At 54.9% G+C, this 17088-nt stretch overlaps 3 protein-coding genes and 2 non-coding genes across 16 annotated transcripts in view; 3 read left to right on the plus strand and 2 right to left on the minus strand.

Annotated features, from left to right (window-relative positions):
* Positions 1-18: 18 nt before the first annotated feature.
* Dalrd3 (DALR anticodon binding domain containing 3) lies at positions 19-5308 on the plus strand. Of its 9 annotated transcripts, XM_017313540.1 has the most exons (13): positions 31-2037; positions 2351-2610; positions 2685-2980; positions 3099-3349; positions 3427-3506; positions 3580-3708; positions 3981-4054; positions 4148-4209; positions 4317-4399; positions 4476-4652; positions 4722-4832; positions 4928-4996; positions 5086-5308. In XM_017313540.1, the coding sequence occupies exons 2-13, from the start codon at positions 2446-2448 to the stop codon at positions 5203-5205; spliced, it is 1617 nt and encodes a 538-aa protein (XP_017169029.1). In that variant the 5' UTR covers positions 31-2037; positions 2351-2445; the 3' UTR covers positions 5206-5308. The 9 variants fall into 9 exon arrangements, 5 of the variants coding, with proteins under 5 accessions (XP_006511855.1, XP_011241203.1, XP_006511856.1 ...); XR_379772.2 differs by having other exon boundaries at positions 19-2610; positions 3971-4054; XM_006511792.2 differs by having other exon boundaries at positions 19-715; positions 1019-2610; positions 4928-5308.
* On the plus strand, positions 854-927 carry Mir191 (microRNA 191). The gene has a single exon (NR_029577.1). It is a non-coding gene; the product is annotated as a microRNA 191 (primary transcript).
* Positions 1312-1396, plus strand: Mir425 (microRNA 425). The gene has a single exon (NR_029947.1). It is a non-coding gene; the product is annotated as a microRNA 425 (primary transcript).
* On the minus strand, positions 4846-11248 carry Wdr6 (WD repeat domain 6). Its single transcript, NM_031392.3, has 6 exons — positions 11029-11248; positions 6636-9117; positions 6440-6535; positions 6229-6345; positions 6024-6142; positions 4846-5948 (listed from the first exon to the last, which is right to left on the minus strand). Exons 1-6 carry the CDS (start codon positions 11126-11128, stop codon positions 5485-5487), a joined length of 3378 nt encoding a protein of 1125 aa, NP_113569.1. The 5' UTR covers positions 11129-11248; the 3' UTR covers positions 4846-5484.
* A 148-nt stretch (positions 11249-11396) lies between these two features.
* Positions 11397-17088, minus strand: part of P4htm (prolyl 4-hydroxylase, transmembrane (endoplasmic reticulum)) — a 19334-nt gene continuing 13642 nt past the window's right edge. For 2 of the 4 annotated variants that reach the window (XM_011242914.2, NM_028944.4), the window contains exons 3-9: positions 16177-16367; positions 15382-15478; positions 14377-14539; positions 13254-13439; positions 12551-12641; positions 12251-12374; positions 11397-11843 (exon numbers count right to left, since the gene is read on the minus strand). In XM_011242914.2, coding sequence (XP_011241216.1) covers positions 11623-11843; positions 12251-12374; positions 12551-12641; positions 13254-13439; positions 14377-14539; positions 15382-15478; positions 16177-16311 — 1017 coding nt within the window. In that variant the 5' untranslated portion in view covers positions 16312-16367 and the 3' untranslated portion in view covers positions 11397-11622. Of the gene's footprint in view, positions 11844-12250; positions 12375-12550; positions 12642-13253; positions 13440-14376; positions 14540-14616; positions 14715-15381; positions 15479-15531; positions 15672-16176; positions 16368-17088 lie in introns of those variants that run through there. The other 2 variants (NR_151688.1, NM_001357465.1) reach the window with 2 other exon arrangements.

The raw sequence follows: 17088 nt of genomic DNA on the forward strand, positions 1-17088 counted from the left end.
CCCGGCAGCGCGAGGGGGTGTGGCCAGATGGTTTCTCCTTAAAATGGCTCCAAGTCTGGGGACAGCTAGAGCCAGCGGAAGGGCACGCCGTGGCAGTGCTGGAGTAGCTGTTCGAGTGGGACTGACTGGGCCAAACCGGACCAGACGTGAAGTAGACCGCGCCTGGAGCACCACCCCGCCCTTGCGCGCTCTGCGCGCGCGTACCGAGAGTCTCCCTCCCCCTGTCTTGAGCTGAGTCTAGGGCCTACTGGCGCATGAGTCCTTGGCGTCCCGCGGCATGGGCATCTCTGCGCACCGGTTCTGTCCTGGCCTCAGAGGAACTTTGTCGCGTTCTCTATCCGCTGGACTAGACGGGTGGGATGCTTGACACAAATGGGGCTTGGCTGTGGGGTTCTTTGCAGGGCCGGTTGCAATGGGCTTGGGGGGAGGCTGTCCTGCCGCTGCTATGTGGGCCAGTTTGGCCCCTGGCACTTCATGAGCTGGCACCGTCACCAGACAAAAGGTCCTAAGCTTTGGGGAGTCCCAGAAGTGGACACATGGGTTTACTTCCTCTCGGGTCTCACGGAATCGCTTCCCTCTTGACGGATTCCGAAGCCTGCCCGGTACAAGTGGCTCCTGCTTGGGACTCACAGGGCTAATCCAGCCCTTCTGATCTAATCCGGATCAGGACCTCGTCCCGGGGGATGCCCCCACCTTCTATTGTTCTGGGGCCCAGGTGAGCGTCTCATTCTCACTAGACTGGTTTAAAACACCTACTCCTTCCTACTCAGCCCACTGGGAAGGGATGGGCGGGTTCCGGTTTGGCCTCAGGGCGAGTGACCTGGGAGCAAGAGCCCTCCTCCAATGGCTGGACAGCGGGCAACGGAATCCCAAAAGCAGCTGTTGTCTCCAGAGCATTCCAGCTGCACTTGGATTTCGTTCCCTGCTCTCCTGCCTGAGCAGCGCCCTGGCCCAGATAATGTGGTCTCTATTCTCAGAAACACTACACTACTGGGCCATTCTGATCTCCATCTCTCAGGTGCACCCCCAGACTGATGGTGGCAGTCAGAGGCGACGAAAAAAGCTCGGGCTGATGGCCCTGTCTGGAATCCCTGGAGAACTCTGACCAGGGAGGTCCTGGGTCCTCTCTCTGAAGGGCCGCAATGGCGGTGAGTCCCACAAGGCCGCCCAGCCCGCAGCTCGCTAAAGATAGATCTTCACTTCCTGGGGAAAACCCACCCCAACCGTCTTCATGGAGGGAGAGTAGCTAAAATCACCAACTTGCTGGTGGGTCCCAGCCCTGCTAGCAGCTGAACCCACACCACAGCATGGAAAGTGCTTTGGAATGACACGATCACTCCCGTTGAGTGGGCACCCAAGAAGCCATCGGGAATGTCGTGTCCGCCCAGTGCTCTTTCGGCACCTCCCAAACAGGGCCTCATAGCCCCGGCCTTCCCGAACTTTTCCTATCTCTAGATGTCACTCCTCTCCGGAGCAAAGTTCACCGGTTGGATTCATTCATTACTGGGGGAAGTGGAGTTTCACGTTACTTGGAAACGAAAGAGTTTGGACATAGAAAAGCTCACCTGCAGCTTGCTCTACCTGAGAGCTCTGCTTATTTGGGTCTTCTCATCATCACATTTGTCTTAAACTGACCAGTTGCCTAAAGAACCAAAGGTGCCGGTAACACCAGTTTAAAGGAAAAACATTAAAGGCTGGTAATCCTGGAATCATGATGACTAATTCCTCGGGTATCAAGATGGGCAATTCTATCCGATTGGGCTTTTACTGGGAATAAAGACATTCCATACCGCAGCCGAGGAAAGGCGTACCAATAATCAGAACTCAAATTTTGCTTTGTTTCGTTACTTTTCCAAGTAGGCGGTAAAGAGTCTTTAATGGAAGACACGAGTGGTGGCACACACCTTTAATCCCAGTACTCAGGAGGCAGAGGCAGGTGGATTTCTGAGTTCAAGGACTTTCTGGTCTACAAAGAGTTCCAGGACAGCCATGGCTACACAGTGAAACCCTGTCTTGAAAAACAAAGTGTCATTAATGGTACAGCCTTATTCCTTTGACATTTCGTCTCGTGCGTCTGGCCTTTAATTTGTTTAAATGGGGCAGAAAAAGAAAAAAGAGACATAAACACAAAGATGTGAAACTTTGGTGGCAAAGTGTCTTGCCTGGTAACAAAGATCCGTTATCAAAGTAATAATTCGGGGTGACGATTTTTTTAAAAAGGAGGAAAAATGGACCCTCAAATTTGGAGGTTAGGGCTCATGAATACAGGAAAGGCCATCGGGAGGGAGAGCTGGAGGCGTGGGTAGAATGTAAGCTCACTTGGCATGCTCGATCGCTCTGGTCCATTCAGGAGAGTCCACGGCCGGATCCCCGCCCCCGCCAGGCGGACCTCCCGGAAGCTCTACGGATAACTTACTTCCTGTTCCATTTAGTCTTCCGGTCGCCATGGCGACCGGGCGCCTTGGGGTTGGCGAGACGCTGGAGGCCCTTAATGCAGCTGTAGGGCCTGGTAGCCCAGTGTGGTTTAAGGAAACCCATGCCCGGCACCTTCGTGTTCGAGACTTCTTGGCACCGCGAAGCGCGCTACAGGCGCGCTTCAGGGACGGCCAGGTGGGTGCGCTCCTGTGGGGCATGCCTAGCGGGATCCACGGAACTACGGCCCACTTACACACATCTGCCTGCAGGTGCCAGAGTGCGTGTTCCGTGCGGTCTCCTGCCTGCAGGGTCCCGGAGTGGCCCCTGTACTGCGCTGCGCGCCGACACCCGCGGGTTTATCGCTCCAACTACAGCGGCCCGCTGTCTTCGAACATGTACTCGGTGCCCTGGCCTCCTATGCTACTCCCGCCAAACCTGCCTCACCAGGCCCGCGAGTTGTCCTACACTGCCCAGCACTGCGCTGTAATTCGGGGACGCTCCGATTGAGCCAGCTGCGTGCCGTGCTCGTAGCCGATCATCTAGTACGGGTACTGCGTGCTCATGGGTAAGTGCGTGTTCGAAGCTATAATGGCAAAAGACCGAACATTTGGGGATAGAAAAGGTGGGAGTCATGATAATCTAAGCCTGGTCCGCAGGCTGAGACAGCCTCCCTTGCTTTGCAGGGTACGTGTGTGCTCAGTGCCCCCGGTGCGGGACCCTCACATGTCAACTTTCCTCCAGAAACTTCGGGTGGAATGGCCCACTGCCTCGAAGAGCACCTCGACCGAAACACTGAGAACCTGTGTTCTTGCAAACCTTAATGGTTCTAAGGAAGCGACGCTGCCCCCTGGCGTCCTAGGCCGACTGTGTCTGAAGGAACTGGTAGAACAGAGAGGCACTGCTGGCTATGACCCCAGCATAGACCACTGTTTGGGTAGGACAAACGGCAGAACATGGGTGGGGTTGTGTCTCTGCACTGCCAGGCACTTCAACACCTCTTGTTTTCTGTAGTGACTGAAGATGTGCTCTCTGTGCTCTCGGAGCTGCAGGAGGCTGTGCGCCACTGGCCAGAGGGCGGCCACCCAGGCCCGGTGAGTGGCTGCCTTGACCTCTGCCCAAACTGGATTTTTGTATCTTTGTAGTAACTGCCCCATCTCTCCTCAGGCTGGGCGTCCAGATGCTGGTGTAGATGACTGCGTGGTTATACACGTGGTTAGCTGTGAAGAGGCATTCCAGCAACAAAAGCTGGATTTGCTCTGGCAGAAATTGGATGACCGGGCTCCTCACAAGCAGGTTGGTTACCAAAGTTAACCAAACCACCTCCGACCTCAGGCCTGGAATACCATGGGGTTTAGAGACTGATGTGACCATAGGCACCCGTGCTACAAGTGCAAATGTCCTGTGACTATGTAGTCTTAAGAAAAAGGATGATGGTGTCTTGAGGAGGTACGAAGGAAGGCTGGTGGTTACAGATTGGGAAAACCAAGGTAGAAAAGCAACTGATATAGTTCCCTGAAGCGGGGAGGGTAGTGCCAACTGGGCTGAGCCCTTCCAGTCTTTCACAGAAACACCTGGTGTGTGGTCCCGTGAAAATGGCTGGTGTACCCGGCACCCAGCTGACTGCCCCTCAGTACTACAGGTGAGTATGAAAGGGATGCCATCCACAGCCACCAACAGCGTAAAGGTAGGGACAGCTTTCACTGAGACCTTGCTTACTGGCTCGCTTTTCTAGGCTCAGACATGCTCAGGTGTGCGAGGCCTCAGCTCTGAAGCACGGAGGAGACCTGGCACAAGGTACACCTGGGAGATCCTGCGTGTGCGCTGAGGTGGAAGCAGGTCACGCACACCTCTGGCCTGTGTGCTTCGTCTTCAGACACTGACCAGCCTCTCTCGCACCCCAGACCCCGCCTGGACTGAGACCTTCGACATCCTCTCCGTGGCTACCATCAAATTTGAGATGCTAAGCACAGCCCCACAGAGCCAGGTAAGCCTCCCGACACCAGGACGGAGGATGCAGGTACAGAGCCAAGGCCCTCTGCAGCTATGTTACCATTCCCCAGCTCCTCCTGGCCCACAGCACCATCTCAACAAAGGGCACAAAGAGCGGGACTTTTGTCATGTATAACTGTGCCCGCCTTGCCACACTCTTCGAGGGCTACAAACATGGAACGGAGCAAGGTCTGTATCCCACTTTTCCGCTTGTGAGCAGTCTGGACTTCTCACTACTCCATGATGAGGTGAGTGTTGGTCCTGATAAACGTCCACAAGGCTTGGACTTGTCTTCCTAGCACGCTTGTCTCCCGCAGGGTGAGTGGCTGCTGCTTTTCAACAGTGTCCTTCCCTTTCTGGACCTGCTGAGCCAGACTGTGAGTCTGGCCGGCACCCCAGGCCTCCACATCCCTGTCCGCACGGAGATGGTAAGGCACAGAAGACATTTCACACATTATTCTTTATTCTGGGTTGTAACACAAGAAAAAAGACAACAGCTCAACGACTCAACGTCTGTCTCTAGGTATGCAAGTTCCTGGTGCAGCTCAGCATGGATTTCAGCTCCTACTATAACCGAGTACATATTCTAGGGGTGAGCATACAGCAAGGGGGGTCTGCGGGAAATGTGGGCAAGGCTGAGCACACGGGAAATGAGGATGCGCCTGGCTGCTTTTCTTTCAGGAACCTCGGCCACACCTCTTTGGTCAGATGTTTGCTCGCCTACAGCTTTTGAGGGCAGTGCGTGAGGTGTTCCACACAGGCTTGGCTATGCTGGGCCTCCCTCCGCTGAGCCACATCTAAGGGCCCAATAACTGGGAATGTTTATAAAAGCATCAACTGGGAAAGAAACAAGACCTCACAGATGTTGGGCACTTAAAGTCAGAATAAATACAGTTTCATCCTATTGTGAGAGTGAGGCGTGTTCTTGGTCCTCCTATGCAACACCCTACTGGAATACTTGCGAGAACTATGGTACTGCCTCGCCTCCCCAGAGCACACTGAGCGTGACACAGACAGCTGATCCCTGCTCTACTGTCTGCAGTCAGGCCCTGTGCTCAGTTCTCCACCCACTGGGATAACTCAGTCATACCAGTTGTAAACCTCAAGTCCCTGACCTGCCAGAGCACAGCGGTGGCCAAACTCAGGGCTCACAGGCCAGCAGTCCATGTCGGCCACATCTGGCACATGGTACACAGTGCTATTCATGAAGGTGGGCTCACCCTGTCCCAGACGCCAGAAGGTCAGCCGCTGGTCTATGGAGGCTGAGACCATGAGCTTGGGACTTAGGATCTTGACGCCTGTCACATGGGCAGCATGTGCGCAGGGGACGGAATATTCCTCTAGGACACATAACTGGGGCACCAGCTCAGCCTCCCCATCAGCTTCTTCCGGCTCTGGCATCTTCACAGCAAGTGTGAAGACATGCAGGGACCCATCCTCACTGCCACTGGCCACAAGGTGGTGGCCCTCAGGTGTAGGCAAAGTGTGCAGGCTATTGACGCCACAGCTATGGGCTTGCACGGTCATGGAGGGGGTGCCCATCTCTGGAGGAAGAGAGTGGCTGTTAGCTCCCGCTTTTATCTTGTGAGAGAGGTAATGAGGGGTGTCACGGTACTCACGGTAGGGAAGCCCAGGGTGTGCTGGAAGCTCCAGGGTAGTAGAGCCTTTGTCCATTGCCGTGGTGAGATCCCAGAAGGCTAGGCTGCCATCTGTAGCTGCACTGCACAGGATCAGCCTCCTGGAAGCCAGGAGAGGACAGCCAGATCAGTAAAAGGGATGGAAAAACAGGAGCCCTTACCCAACCCACAGAGGGCTGCCTCTCACCGACGCTGGTTAGGTGCCTCATGTGTGAAGGAGTGGACTTTGAGGACACACCGCTTGTGGTGGAAAGACTCAGCTAGGAGATGCAGAATTCGCCCAGAGTCCTGCAGGAGAAAGAGCCTGGGGGCGAGGAGGAGGGGTGGTGGTCTGGGAACCGTCCTGGAGAGCTCACACCCTCCCCCTCCCCTCCCCCTCCTCTGCCCTATGAGCTCACCTCACTGCTCCATCACTACAGGCTGCAGCCACAAGGGGGCCAGGGCCGAGGCCAGGCCTATCGTTGTCAAGCTCACAAATAGCAAGAGACATGTACCTGTAGGGGGTACACACCGGTCAGGTGGGGCCTGCAGTCAGGAGTCAGGACTTTCCTATAACCCTCTCACGCCCCGCCCATGACAGGGAGGCCGCCTTACCTGGTCTCAGGGTCCACCTTGATCATCTTGTGCTTGTTCCGCTGCCGGTCCCAGTACTCATCCAGCCGGTGGGATGAAAGGTGCATGACATGACAGGCAAGGCGGCTGGGGGTGCTAGCGTCCGGAGTGACCATGACGCTGAAGCAGTGAATCTCCGCTCGGCCCCCTGCAGACACTACCTGAGCAGTGAGCCCTGGTCGAGTATCCTGTGGGCCACCTGGGGTGCCAACAGCCCACACTGCCAGGGCTCGCACAGAGGAGATATGGTTACAGACAGAAGTGAGGGCGTGGGCTGAGCCTGTGGTGGTGGGAAGTGCTAGGACACAGACAGTAGTGTCCTCACTGCCTGTTATCACTATGTCAATCAGACCAGGCCCCTCACTGCCAGGCTCCAGGGAGTCAGGATGCTCCAAGTTGGGTACCTCAAATTCAGGGCCCAGGGTCACTGTGCCCACACGCTTTACACATGTGATTTCACGGCCATGCAGACCCTCCCGGAGAATCACATTGGGCCGGATGCAGCCACCTAGAGCCCGATAGAGCATGACCTCACCATCCTTCAGGTAGGTAAAGGCCATGGCTGCCTCAGTATCAGAAAAGGCCCAGGAGCGGTGCCCTCCCCCACAGTTGACGATATGCAGCTTCTCATGGGACCGGGGGCTCCACACTACAAACTCGTTGGCATGGAAACCCAAGATGACCATACTTCCATCAGGCACCATCCGAAGCCCAGCTACCCAGTTCATGCCTCGACAGGCTTTCTGCCTTAGGACCGGCTGGAGGTGGCCGCCATGTACAAAGAGCTGGAAGTAGGAGCTATCCCGCCCTGTGCTGTATAGGTAGCCACCATGGCAGGTAACTGAGGTCACACCCTGTTTCCCATGCAGAGAATGGAGTGTAGAGACGGGGCCTATTCCTGTTGGGACACTCTCAGACCCACCGCTCCCACTACCAGCTCCAGGTGCCTCAGCTGCAGTAATAGCCTTGCTTCCGGCCCCAGGCTTTTTGAATAGACATGGTCTGACAGGGAATAGCATCACAGAGCCACGGCGGTCCCCACAGACGAGGAAGTCACCCGGGGGCAGGAAAGCACTACATGTGTGCCATCGTTGCTTGCTTGGGGGAAGGAGGTACCGGCAACGTTCCTTGACAAAGATAGCCTTGCCAGTGGGTGCAGCTGAGATCTCCAAACAAGCTATCACCCCACCAGGGCCCGATGCTAACAAAAGCAGCTCCTCGTAACCACGAAGGGCCCAGCTCAGGCTGTGCACCTTCCCCTGGAACAGTTTCTGCTCGACGGCAGCGGTGGGGGTGTTGATGGGAACCACCTTAACAAGACCCTCCCCGTTGGCCAAGGCACAGAGTCCAAAGCCCTCGGGCCCAGGAGCTGCCTCTAGCAGGCAGTAAGACCGAAAGCGATTGTCCTCCAGCAGCTGCTCCCAGGACTTGACCTCAAGGTCGTAGAGGTACAGGGACCCCACATCAGTCACTGCCAGGACTCGCCAGGAACCAGCCAGAGTCACAGCCTTGAGGGCACCTGGCCGGCTAGGAGATTTGAAGGACAGGGATGAGACGCCCAAGCCTGGGTACCCTCGGCCTGCCAGGTGCCAGAGTCGAATGCCTGAGTCGTCTCCCCCAGTGACCACCCAGGCCTGCCTCTCGTGAGTGGCTATGGCCCGGATACCTCGGCCCCGGTGGCCCCGAAAGGCTTGAAGGATCTCGCCTTCGTGGCTCCACACCAAGCAGACACAGTCTTCTCCTGCACTGATGAGATAGTTCTCTAAGAGCTTCACCTGCCACACTCGGGCACTGTGCCCAAAGCAGTGGCCAATATTCTGAACCCGACCCCCAGGCACCCGGAGGTCCCCCACCTTCCAGAGACGAACACTTCGGTCTTCTGAAGCAGTTGCCAGCAGGCCCTTGCTTTCCAGGTATGACATGCTAAAGATGACACCCACATGGCCACTAACCCGCCGGTCAGGGGCCACGGGTTTGTTGTCTGTTAAAGCAGTGGCTGGGTACCAGATCAGGAGCTCATTGGAAACCGCGCCAGCCACGATGGTCAGTTCCTTCCAGGTGTCACCAACCAGGCAGGCTGAGGACAGGGTACACCTGTCTGTGCAGGGGACGTCCTGCAGCATGCACCCTATCACTGGGTCATACAGTACCACCGAGTTGTGGCCCAAGGCCACGGCTACGTTACCCTCGATCCAGCGGACATCCCAGATCCAGTCGGACATGTTCCACAGGCCAGAGCGCCAGAGCTCCCGAAGATGGCTTTGACCCCAGCTGACTTTCACAACTTTGAGGCCCTTGCTCCCAAACACAGCTATCATGGCCTCAGAGTCCAGGTCTCCTTTAGGCTCTGGTCGCACTCGGAACCCATGGATGAGAAAGTGACCAAGCAGGTTCTGGACTCTCTTCACCATTCGGAGATGCCCACCAAGGTCCAAGTTGTACACCAGTAAATCAGGCCCCTCGCCTAGACAGAGGTAAAGAGCCACATCAGCACCACACACGCACGCACGCACCTGATCCTAGGACGCATGAGTGGAGCAGGCCACTCCTTAGCATACAGACTCAGAATATACCAGGACACAGCATCCTACCAAACCCGTGCCTCCACTTCAGCCGGACCTCAACTGCAAAGGCACACTCCTGTCAGTCACTCGTTTTTGTGGTAAGGTTCTCTCAGAGAGCCCAGGTTGGCCTTGAATTCAAGATCCTCTTGCCTCAACCTCGAATCTGCTGGGACTGTGGCAGTATGCTGTCATGCCTGGCTATCCATCACCCTTAATGACAGTCACTAGGATTTCCTCTGGTGCACACCATCCTTACACTTCAGATGGAAAGCCCTTGCTCTGCTCTAGCCCAAACTCTCAGCTCCACCTGCCTCTGCATGCATTTTCCAGATTCTCCCTCCCTTAGGGAAAAGGCTGTGTCGACCTTTGCACCCTTTAGCCATCAGCATCCTTCATCAGTCTAATCCCTGAGGCTCAACAGAGGCGATGGGGTGGGTAGGTATGTGGTTTTGTGTGTGTGTGTGTGTGTGTGTGTGTGTGTGTGTTTGTGTGTGTGCATGCGTGCTGAAGCTGCCCACACTTTGGCAGGCAGGGGTGAGGCTTGCATTCTGGCCCCACCCCTGGACAGCTGTGAGATCGTCCTTTGTATGCGACTGAGACTTAAAAGCAACAAGGCTTGGGAGGAGAGATGAGGTGCAGGTATTAAGAACCTGGACAGCATTTAACACAGCAGAATCAAAGCTAGCGTCTTCTGAGTTAGGAACATTCCTAACTTGTGCTCAAGAGGGGCTTGTCCAGGGCCTCCCTCTATACAAATCCACATACTTCCCGGGGAATCTCTTACACCCCCATACATGTGTATAGAACCCACAGACGTTTTCTAGAATGGGACTCTCAGCTCCCTTTTGGTCATCTTGCAGCCGTTTGTTTCCCACGATCTCCTCCTCCTCGGACTCGTCAGGATTCCTCATTACCTTACTCCTCTCTTAATGTCTCTTTCTTCAAAATTCTACGGATTTCATTTCCTGAAGTTTGCCGGTCCCACCTCCAGAGAGTTTAGCTCACTGGAGCAACCCAATGTTTGCACTTGCACACACACGCACGCACACGCACACACACACATCAACTCTAGAATATACCCTCACCACAAGACAAACACGCAGCCCTGCTGAGGCTAATAATGGCTGACCCAAGGCCTAATTGTCAGTGCCAAGGGTCCTTGTAAAACCCAACACCACCATCACCAAAGGATGGCTTCGCATCAGGCCCTACTGCTTCCAGGACACTTGGCACCTCAGAGCCATCTCAGACCTTTACCACCAGACACTGAGACATGTGATTACTAACCCAGTTGGCTCAGACCCCCCAGTTGGTTCTCCAGAGGAACCTAAGCCCCAGCCTCTCTGGATACTGCTCTACTCAGAAAGCAATTTTTTGGCCCCCTCATCTTTGGGGGCGGAGCTTCAACCCTCTCCAGAAGCCACACTCCCGCCACACCCCCTGAGGCTGCCCTTTTTTTTTTTTTCTTCCTCTCCAGGGGTTTTGATCATTTGCGTTCACCTGAGGGTGCAACGTCCCTCCCCCAACATGGAACGACTGCGTCCCCCACACCTTCAAGCGTCTCTGTCCACCCTTTCCAAGCTGGCTGCAATTTATGAAGAGCTGCCACTGTCTCTCGAGCCCCGCCCTCCTCCGCCGGCCTGTGTTTCCCGCCACCTCCGAACCTGCCTTATTCCCCCCACTCCCACCCCTCGCCAGTCCCCAGCCCGCTGCCCATCCTCCTCCCCAGGGCATCCCTTTGTCCGGTGCGACCACCCAGGGAGAGGCTAGTTCTTCGCCCGCTAGCACGACTAGAGCCGACCAAGCCTCACCCGCCAGCAGCCTGTCCCCAACACACTCCAGACCCGTAACCGGGAGGAGTATGAGCTCGGAAGTCGCCCGCGGCCAGACATAGTCCCCGAAAGCGTCCATGACGTTCCTGGAGCTGCTGTGGCTGCCACGGACAAGAAGAGAGCTGCGTTCTCGCGAGAACCAGCCGTCTGGAGAGCCGCGCTGCAGAGCTCCGAAGCCCTTAGCTACAGGTAGCAAAGCCCTGGCGCTGGGCTGCGGACGTCCAATGACGACCCTGTCCCCCACGCGATCCCGCTCCTGATTGGCCGGATCAGAGTCACCCCCCCACACACACACACATGAGACTAGCCGGGAGGGGCGGTGGGCCTCCCCTCCCCCAAGCGGGCGCTTAGCTCGCCGGCCCCTGGCTGGAAGCCCTGTAGTTTTATTTAACGGAGCAGCATGGAGGCTGTACACCAATAAATAACGTGAATGTAGGAACTGCGCCTTTGATCGCGGCTGCAGGCAGGGAGGGCTAGGGCAAGAGGTCGGCCAGAACTTCAGTCTGCAGTAGGACAGAGGACCTGCAGGGTCTTTGACGTTGGGCAGCGGGTGATTCGCATCAGGGCCTTGCGTCAGAGCTCCACACGGGCATCACTGTAGGCTCGGTCCAAGGCCCACTCGGGTTGTGAGTCCATGCCACCTTCCCGAGCCAGACGAGCCATCTCCTGCTGGAACAAGGCTTGCCGTGCCCGGCTAGGGTCCACATTGATCCAGTTGTTAGCGATCCACTTGGTGCCGCGGGTGACCAGGCAGCCCCCATGCAACGAGTAGTCGTCCACTTCACCCACCCAGCCTGGGGTAAGAAGGTGACATGAACAAAGGACAAGTTAGGGAGGGGAAAACCCTAGATTGGCTCAGCCTGAGCTGTGCACACATCTAATCCCCATGGAAGGACTTGGCGTCTCACCCACTAAGGCATGGTCAACATACTGGCCCTTAAAATTAACCAAGCTTCCTTGCTTCTGAGCTTGGCTATAGCTCTTCCCAGCCTGGGTTGTGGAGAGAAGTTTCCCTGCCCCAGACAGCAGGAAGGCTGGTGCGCAAGGACGGTGGGCGGAGATAACCGAAGATACTGTACTAGTGCTACTGTGCTTTGAAATCCCTGGCTATGGAAGACAGGAACAGTCCTCCAGGAGAGCAGGAGGGAGAGATGAGTTCCCTCAGAGAAGCCCAAGACCTGGCCATGAGTAAAGCCCTCACCTTGCCCATCAGGAAGGTAGTTGTACCAAAAGACTGCAGTTCCTTGCTGGGGCTTGACACGAAGGTTGCCCTTGTCACAGTGCCTTCGAGTGTCCCGGAGATCGACATCATCCTGAATCAGACTCTGTAGGCAACAAGGTGAGGCTGTTTGTGGACTGCCTGCCATTGCAGGACCAGGCAGCCAAGGTTGGCTGGAGGGAAAACAGGCAGATGTGCCCTCGTCCCAGCTCTGGAAGGGTGTGTACACACTTGCCCAAGGCCCTACCAGCCCAAGAGTAATAACAGCTCACTGGCCCTTACCATTTCATCATAGGTCCTGTTGTCTGCCACAGGGAAGACGGTCTCACCCCCACCGGTGACATTGTTCAAATAAAACAGCACTGTCATGTAGCTGTAAGGCAGGGGGAGGCTGCTGAGTAGATCCCCAACATTCCCACTTGTGGGCAGGATACCCAGGGCCCACAGGGTCAGGCTAGGATAGCTAAGACATCTCCAGCCCTCTTCCCCACAGAGTCACTCTCCTTGTGTGGCCAAGATCGCAGGTGCACTTAGGTAAGTTTGTGACCTTAAACCAAAGATCTGGCTGGGGAAAGTAAGCTGATAGAAGCAGGAATATCATGTAAAGTCTCCTTGCAACTGGGAGGACTGAGCCAGAAAGCCACAAGAAAACCTAACTTTGTGCAGGCAGGAGGGTACAACTGTAGAAACTGAGGCAGGGACCTCCAACAATGGAGTCAAGACCAGTGCTTACAGGGCCAATTTCCAGTATCTGTAGATATCTAGATCTGTTTTCATTTGAATAGATACAGTGGCCAGGAGCTACCACTTTCCAGTTACTCCATAAAGAGTGAAGAAGAGACTTGGGGGAAAGGTAGGGGTATGGCTGACCAAATGGCCCAGTGTATCCTTGGTCCAATAGCAGGTAATACATGTCCTCAAGGTACCCAGTCTGGGAACTGAAGCCCCACCTCCCTACCCCCCCCCCCCCATGGGAGGTACTTGCCGACAGGAGGTCTCAAACGGTACAGATTCATTGGCTACCAGCTTGGTATGGGAGCAGATGGTCTCTGGGTACACGGGTCCGCTGTCCACATGGGCATGGTAGTGACCTCCCTCACCATATCGTACAACCTGTAGTGGCTCACTGAACTCCACAATCTCCGGGGAGAGGCGAGTGAGGCGCAGGACCCTGGTAGGCAGCAGGTATTTCAGCAGGATGGCCACCTGAAGGAGCTGACCAAGGTGCATCCTGGGCCAGCCACAAGCTTCACCCCTGCTCACCTCCCCTGGAAGTCCCACGAGCCACGCTGGACTTGATTTCTAAGAGCAGGAAGGCTGTCATGTAATGATTTAATCGTCATGGGCTTGCCTAACATGTACAAGGTCTTAGATTTGATCCTAGCACGCCAGCCTCTGTTTTTATTTTTTGTTTTCTTTCTGTTATTATTTAGATAGGATCTGATGCAGCCCCGTGTCGGCCTGGAACTCTGTAGCCTAGGCCAATCTTAAACTCCTGATGCTTCCGTCTCTGCCTCCCAAGTTCTGGGATTGGGGCTGTGCGCAGCAAGGCCTGGTTTTCTGCAGTGTGTGATCACAGGCTAGGCAAGCTCTTGACCAACCAAGCCACGTCCTTTCCTCATCTTTCCAGGGTTTCTGAGACAGTTTCACTCCCAAGTCCAGGCCTTAGCTACGGACTGCAGGATGACGGGCATGCGGTCTTAGCCTGGCTTATGACGCTATCTGTTCAAGGGACAGGGATTCTCTGATCAGAAATAAGTTCTCATTTTCCTAATTAACAGAAAATAAATATTTGATTGTTTTTTTTTTTTTTTCAAGACAGGTTTTCTCTCTGTAGCTCTGGCTGTCCTGGACTTGCTTTGTAGACCAGGCTGGCCTCGAACTCATAGACATCCACTTGCCTCTGCCTCCTGAGTGCTGGGATTAAAGGCATGTGGCACCATGCCAGGCTTGATTTATTTCTAAGACAGTTTGTTTGCCCACAGTCAGGCTAATGTGCATTCAATAGCTGCCTGTTCTTCAGAGTTCCCCATCAGTTCTGTCCCTTTGGCTCTGGCAAAGAACTTGTGTGGCCACCCTGCCCCAGGGAGGATGATTGCGGTGCTCACCTCTGGCGGATGGCACGCATGACGTGATGTGCTCCCTCTCCCTGGTGGAGCCATGTGTGGTGGCTGTTCCTCACCAGCTCATTGGATTCTGCCTTATGGCTCCTCATGTACTTGTGGAAGTCTCGGAGGTCCATGTTGGAAAATTCCTGCAGACTCAGCACGCCTGCGCAGAGCACCCTCATCAGTGCCTGCCAGGCCAATGTGGAGAAGCACAGTGGCAGGCGGCACCTCCCTACCTACCCCAAAGGTAGCGGCAGCCCCTGGCCTCAGGCACTGGGGGGCCATGTGTCCCCACCTGGACTCGGGTCAGATGAACCTGGTTTCTGTCACATCGGGCCCTGAGGGAAGACCCAGAGAAGTTTGTTTTCTGTTTAAACCTTGATTTGGTCCCGAAAACCCAGACAGCCAGAGCAGGGTCTCCATAGGACATTTGGGCCACATGACCAAGATGGCCCTGGGCTCTGCCACCTGCCCTGTAGCAGTGTGAGCCATGCTCCAACCTATAGAGTGTGAGGAGAGAGATCATCCTGTGCTGAGTCTCCCCCAGGGCCTTTCACACTGTAGTGTGAAAGCAGGGATAGTCCCCAGAAGTCCCCTCACGTCATCCTGGGAGGAACCATGTTGGCCAGCCCTTCCTGCTACAATACCAGTTACCCTAGCAAAAAAAAAAAACCCCAAACTCCTGACCACCCCACAGATGAGAAGGCTCCTCTCTTCCTGCTCAGACCACTAAGCAGAGGTATCCCTCTGGGGCTCTGGAAGAGTGGGTGGCTTTGCTGTAATTGTTCTATCCTTTGGCCTAGATTGAGAGCCAGCCACAGGCTCCAGCTGAATTTTCACTCTAGGTTCGATAGAAACCTAGATCCTCACCTCCCTAACTCTGTGCATTTTCAAAGCTGGGCATGAAAGCTGCCTGCTGCAAGGGAAGGGCCCCTGAACTTTTCAGGGCATGCTCCTGGGAGGAGACAGCTCACAAGCATGGAACAGTGGAAGGTTTGCGCTCACCATCACCGTCAGGGTCTGCTTTGATTGCAGAGTACATCTCCTGAATGTTCTCTGGAGTCATCCACCGTCCATTTCCCAGGCGAGTCTGGGCCAGGACCTAAAGCAGAGTAGCAAAGAATCACCAGAACAGACAGGACACGGGGCTTGCTATAGAGCTAAAGGTTTTATTGCCAGGGCATGAGTGAAGAAGACACAGGAACGCCGAGATCTCAGTGCAGTTCAGTGATAGCCATGAAGGAAGCCAGAAAGGAGGTACATGTGCCTGCGGGCTATATCCATCCCCAGACCTGCTGAAGGCAGAATGGAAACAGGCCCCGTGTATGTCAACCTCGAACTAAGGCCTGGCTAAGATGAGAGGACAGGAACCAGGAAGACATGTGGCTGGGACCTAACTACCACGTTTCTCAGGAAAAGCAGGTCCCGTGTGAGAAGTGAAGTGACTCTCTCAGGAGTCCTTAGGTGAGGGTGTGGGAGAGAAAGATGCAGGCTGACTGGTACTCGGGACTTAACTCCATCATCACTTTTAGACATGGCAGCAAGAAGGTACGCTTCTAAAAATAACTTGTGATAACAGCCTTCCCTATGAAGGGACTTCCTCTGGAGTCTCTGGGGCAGTAAGGGACTGTCAGAGGAGAAAGTAGGATGGACCCCAGGCTGGGGGCATGTCCAAGCAAGCCTGGGGTAGCATTTGACTACAGAGGCCAGGGCTAAGCTAGACCAACTCTCCTGGCAACTGGAACGGTCATTTTAGGCATTTTCTCCAGTACCCACCCACATGGCCGGTGGGGTCCTAACCTCTCGGAGCTGCAGGCGACCGTCGTGGTTCTGATCCAACAGCTGGAAGAGGTCCAGCTGGCTGACCTGCATGGCGCTCATCGCCTCCTCATACTCCTCAGTGGGCAGGATCTGGCTTCGCTGTAACCCTTTCATCTGTGCCAGGTGGATGATGAGCCGACACTCCTCGTCACTCAGGAAGCCTGGGATTTCTGCAGGAAGAGGGTATGTGGGTGTGGGTGTTGGGTGTGGGTGATGCTGATGACTGAGCTGGAGTACTGGGCACCAAGTACTCCTTCTACCCCCTACAAGATTCTTGAGTGTTTTCTGTCCTTGGGTGGTCACTTTCCGTCCACCACTCTGCAGTTTGTTGTTTTCTGAGAACAGGGTCTTACTGTATAATCCTGGCTGGCCTGAAATTTGCTCTGTAGACCAGGCTGGCCTCAAAACTCAGAGATCTGCCTGCCTCTGCCTCTTGAGTGCTGGAATTGAGGGCATAGGCACCTGGCAGGACCATCTATTAAGGTTGAGTTGTTTTATGGTTTTTCGAGACAGGGTTTCTCTGTGTAGCTCTGGCTGTCACTTTGTAGACCAGGCTGGCCTTGAACTCAGAAATCCGCCTGCCTCTGCCTCCCGAGTACTGGGATTAAAGGCGTGAGCCACCACTCCCAGCTGCCCTACAAGGTTCTTATCAGTCTCTTGTCCTGTCTCAAATGGTGACAATACACACTTTTAAGGAGGGGAGGGCTGCTCATGGGACTGAGCTAGGCCTAAGCTAGAGATCCACTGATTCACCACCTTAGCATGGACCTGAAGGCTGCAGGGTGAACTTGAACAGCAGAGGGTTGACCTCTTTTTTTTTTTTTTTAAGATTTATTTAAAAAAAAAAAAAGATTTATTTATTATTATATCTAAGTACACTGTAGCTGTCTT

The sequence above is a fragment of the Mus musculus genome, chromosome 9 (assembly GCF_000001635.26).
Source record: "Mus musculus strain C57BL/6J chromosome 9, GRCm38.p6 C57BL/6J".
Lineage (NCBI taxonomy): Eukaryota > Metazoa > Chordata > Mammalia > Rodentia > Muridae > Mus > Mus musculus.

What these genes read in the sequence shown, in the direction of transcription:
- Wdr6 (NM_031392.3), bottom strand. Translation starts at nt 11,128, where the DNA reads ATGGACGCTTTCGGGGACTATGTCTGGCCGCGGGCGACTTCCGAGCTC. An exon ending in TGGGGACAGGCTGCTGGCGG is followed by an intron (nt 9,118 to 11,028) that starts GTGAGGCTTGGT and finishes ACCTCTGTCTAG; the next exon opens with GCGAGGGGCCTGATTTACTG. An exon ending in GAGGCACCTAACCAGCGTCG is followed by an intron (nt 6,143 to 6,228) that starts GTGAGAGGCAGC and finishes CCTGGCTTCCAG; the next exon opens with GAGGCTGATCCTGTGCAGTG.
- Dalrd3 (XM_011242901.2), top strand. Translation starts at nt 2,446, where the DNA reads ATGGCGACCGGGCGCCTTGGGGTTGGCGAGACGCTGGAGGCCCTTAAT. An exon ending in ACTGCCCCTCAGTACTACAG is followed by an intron (nt 4,055 to 4,147) that starts GTGAGTATGAAA and finishes TCGCTTTTCTAG; the next exon opens with GCTCAGACATGCTCAGGTGT. An exon ending in TCTCACTACTCCATGATGAG is followed by an intron (nt 4,653 to 4,721) that starts GTGAGTGTTGGT and finishes TGTCTCCCGCAG; the next exon opens with GGTGAGTGGCTGCTGCTTTT.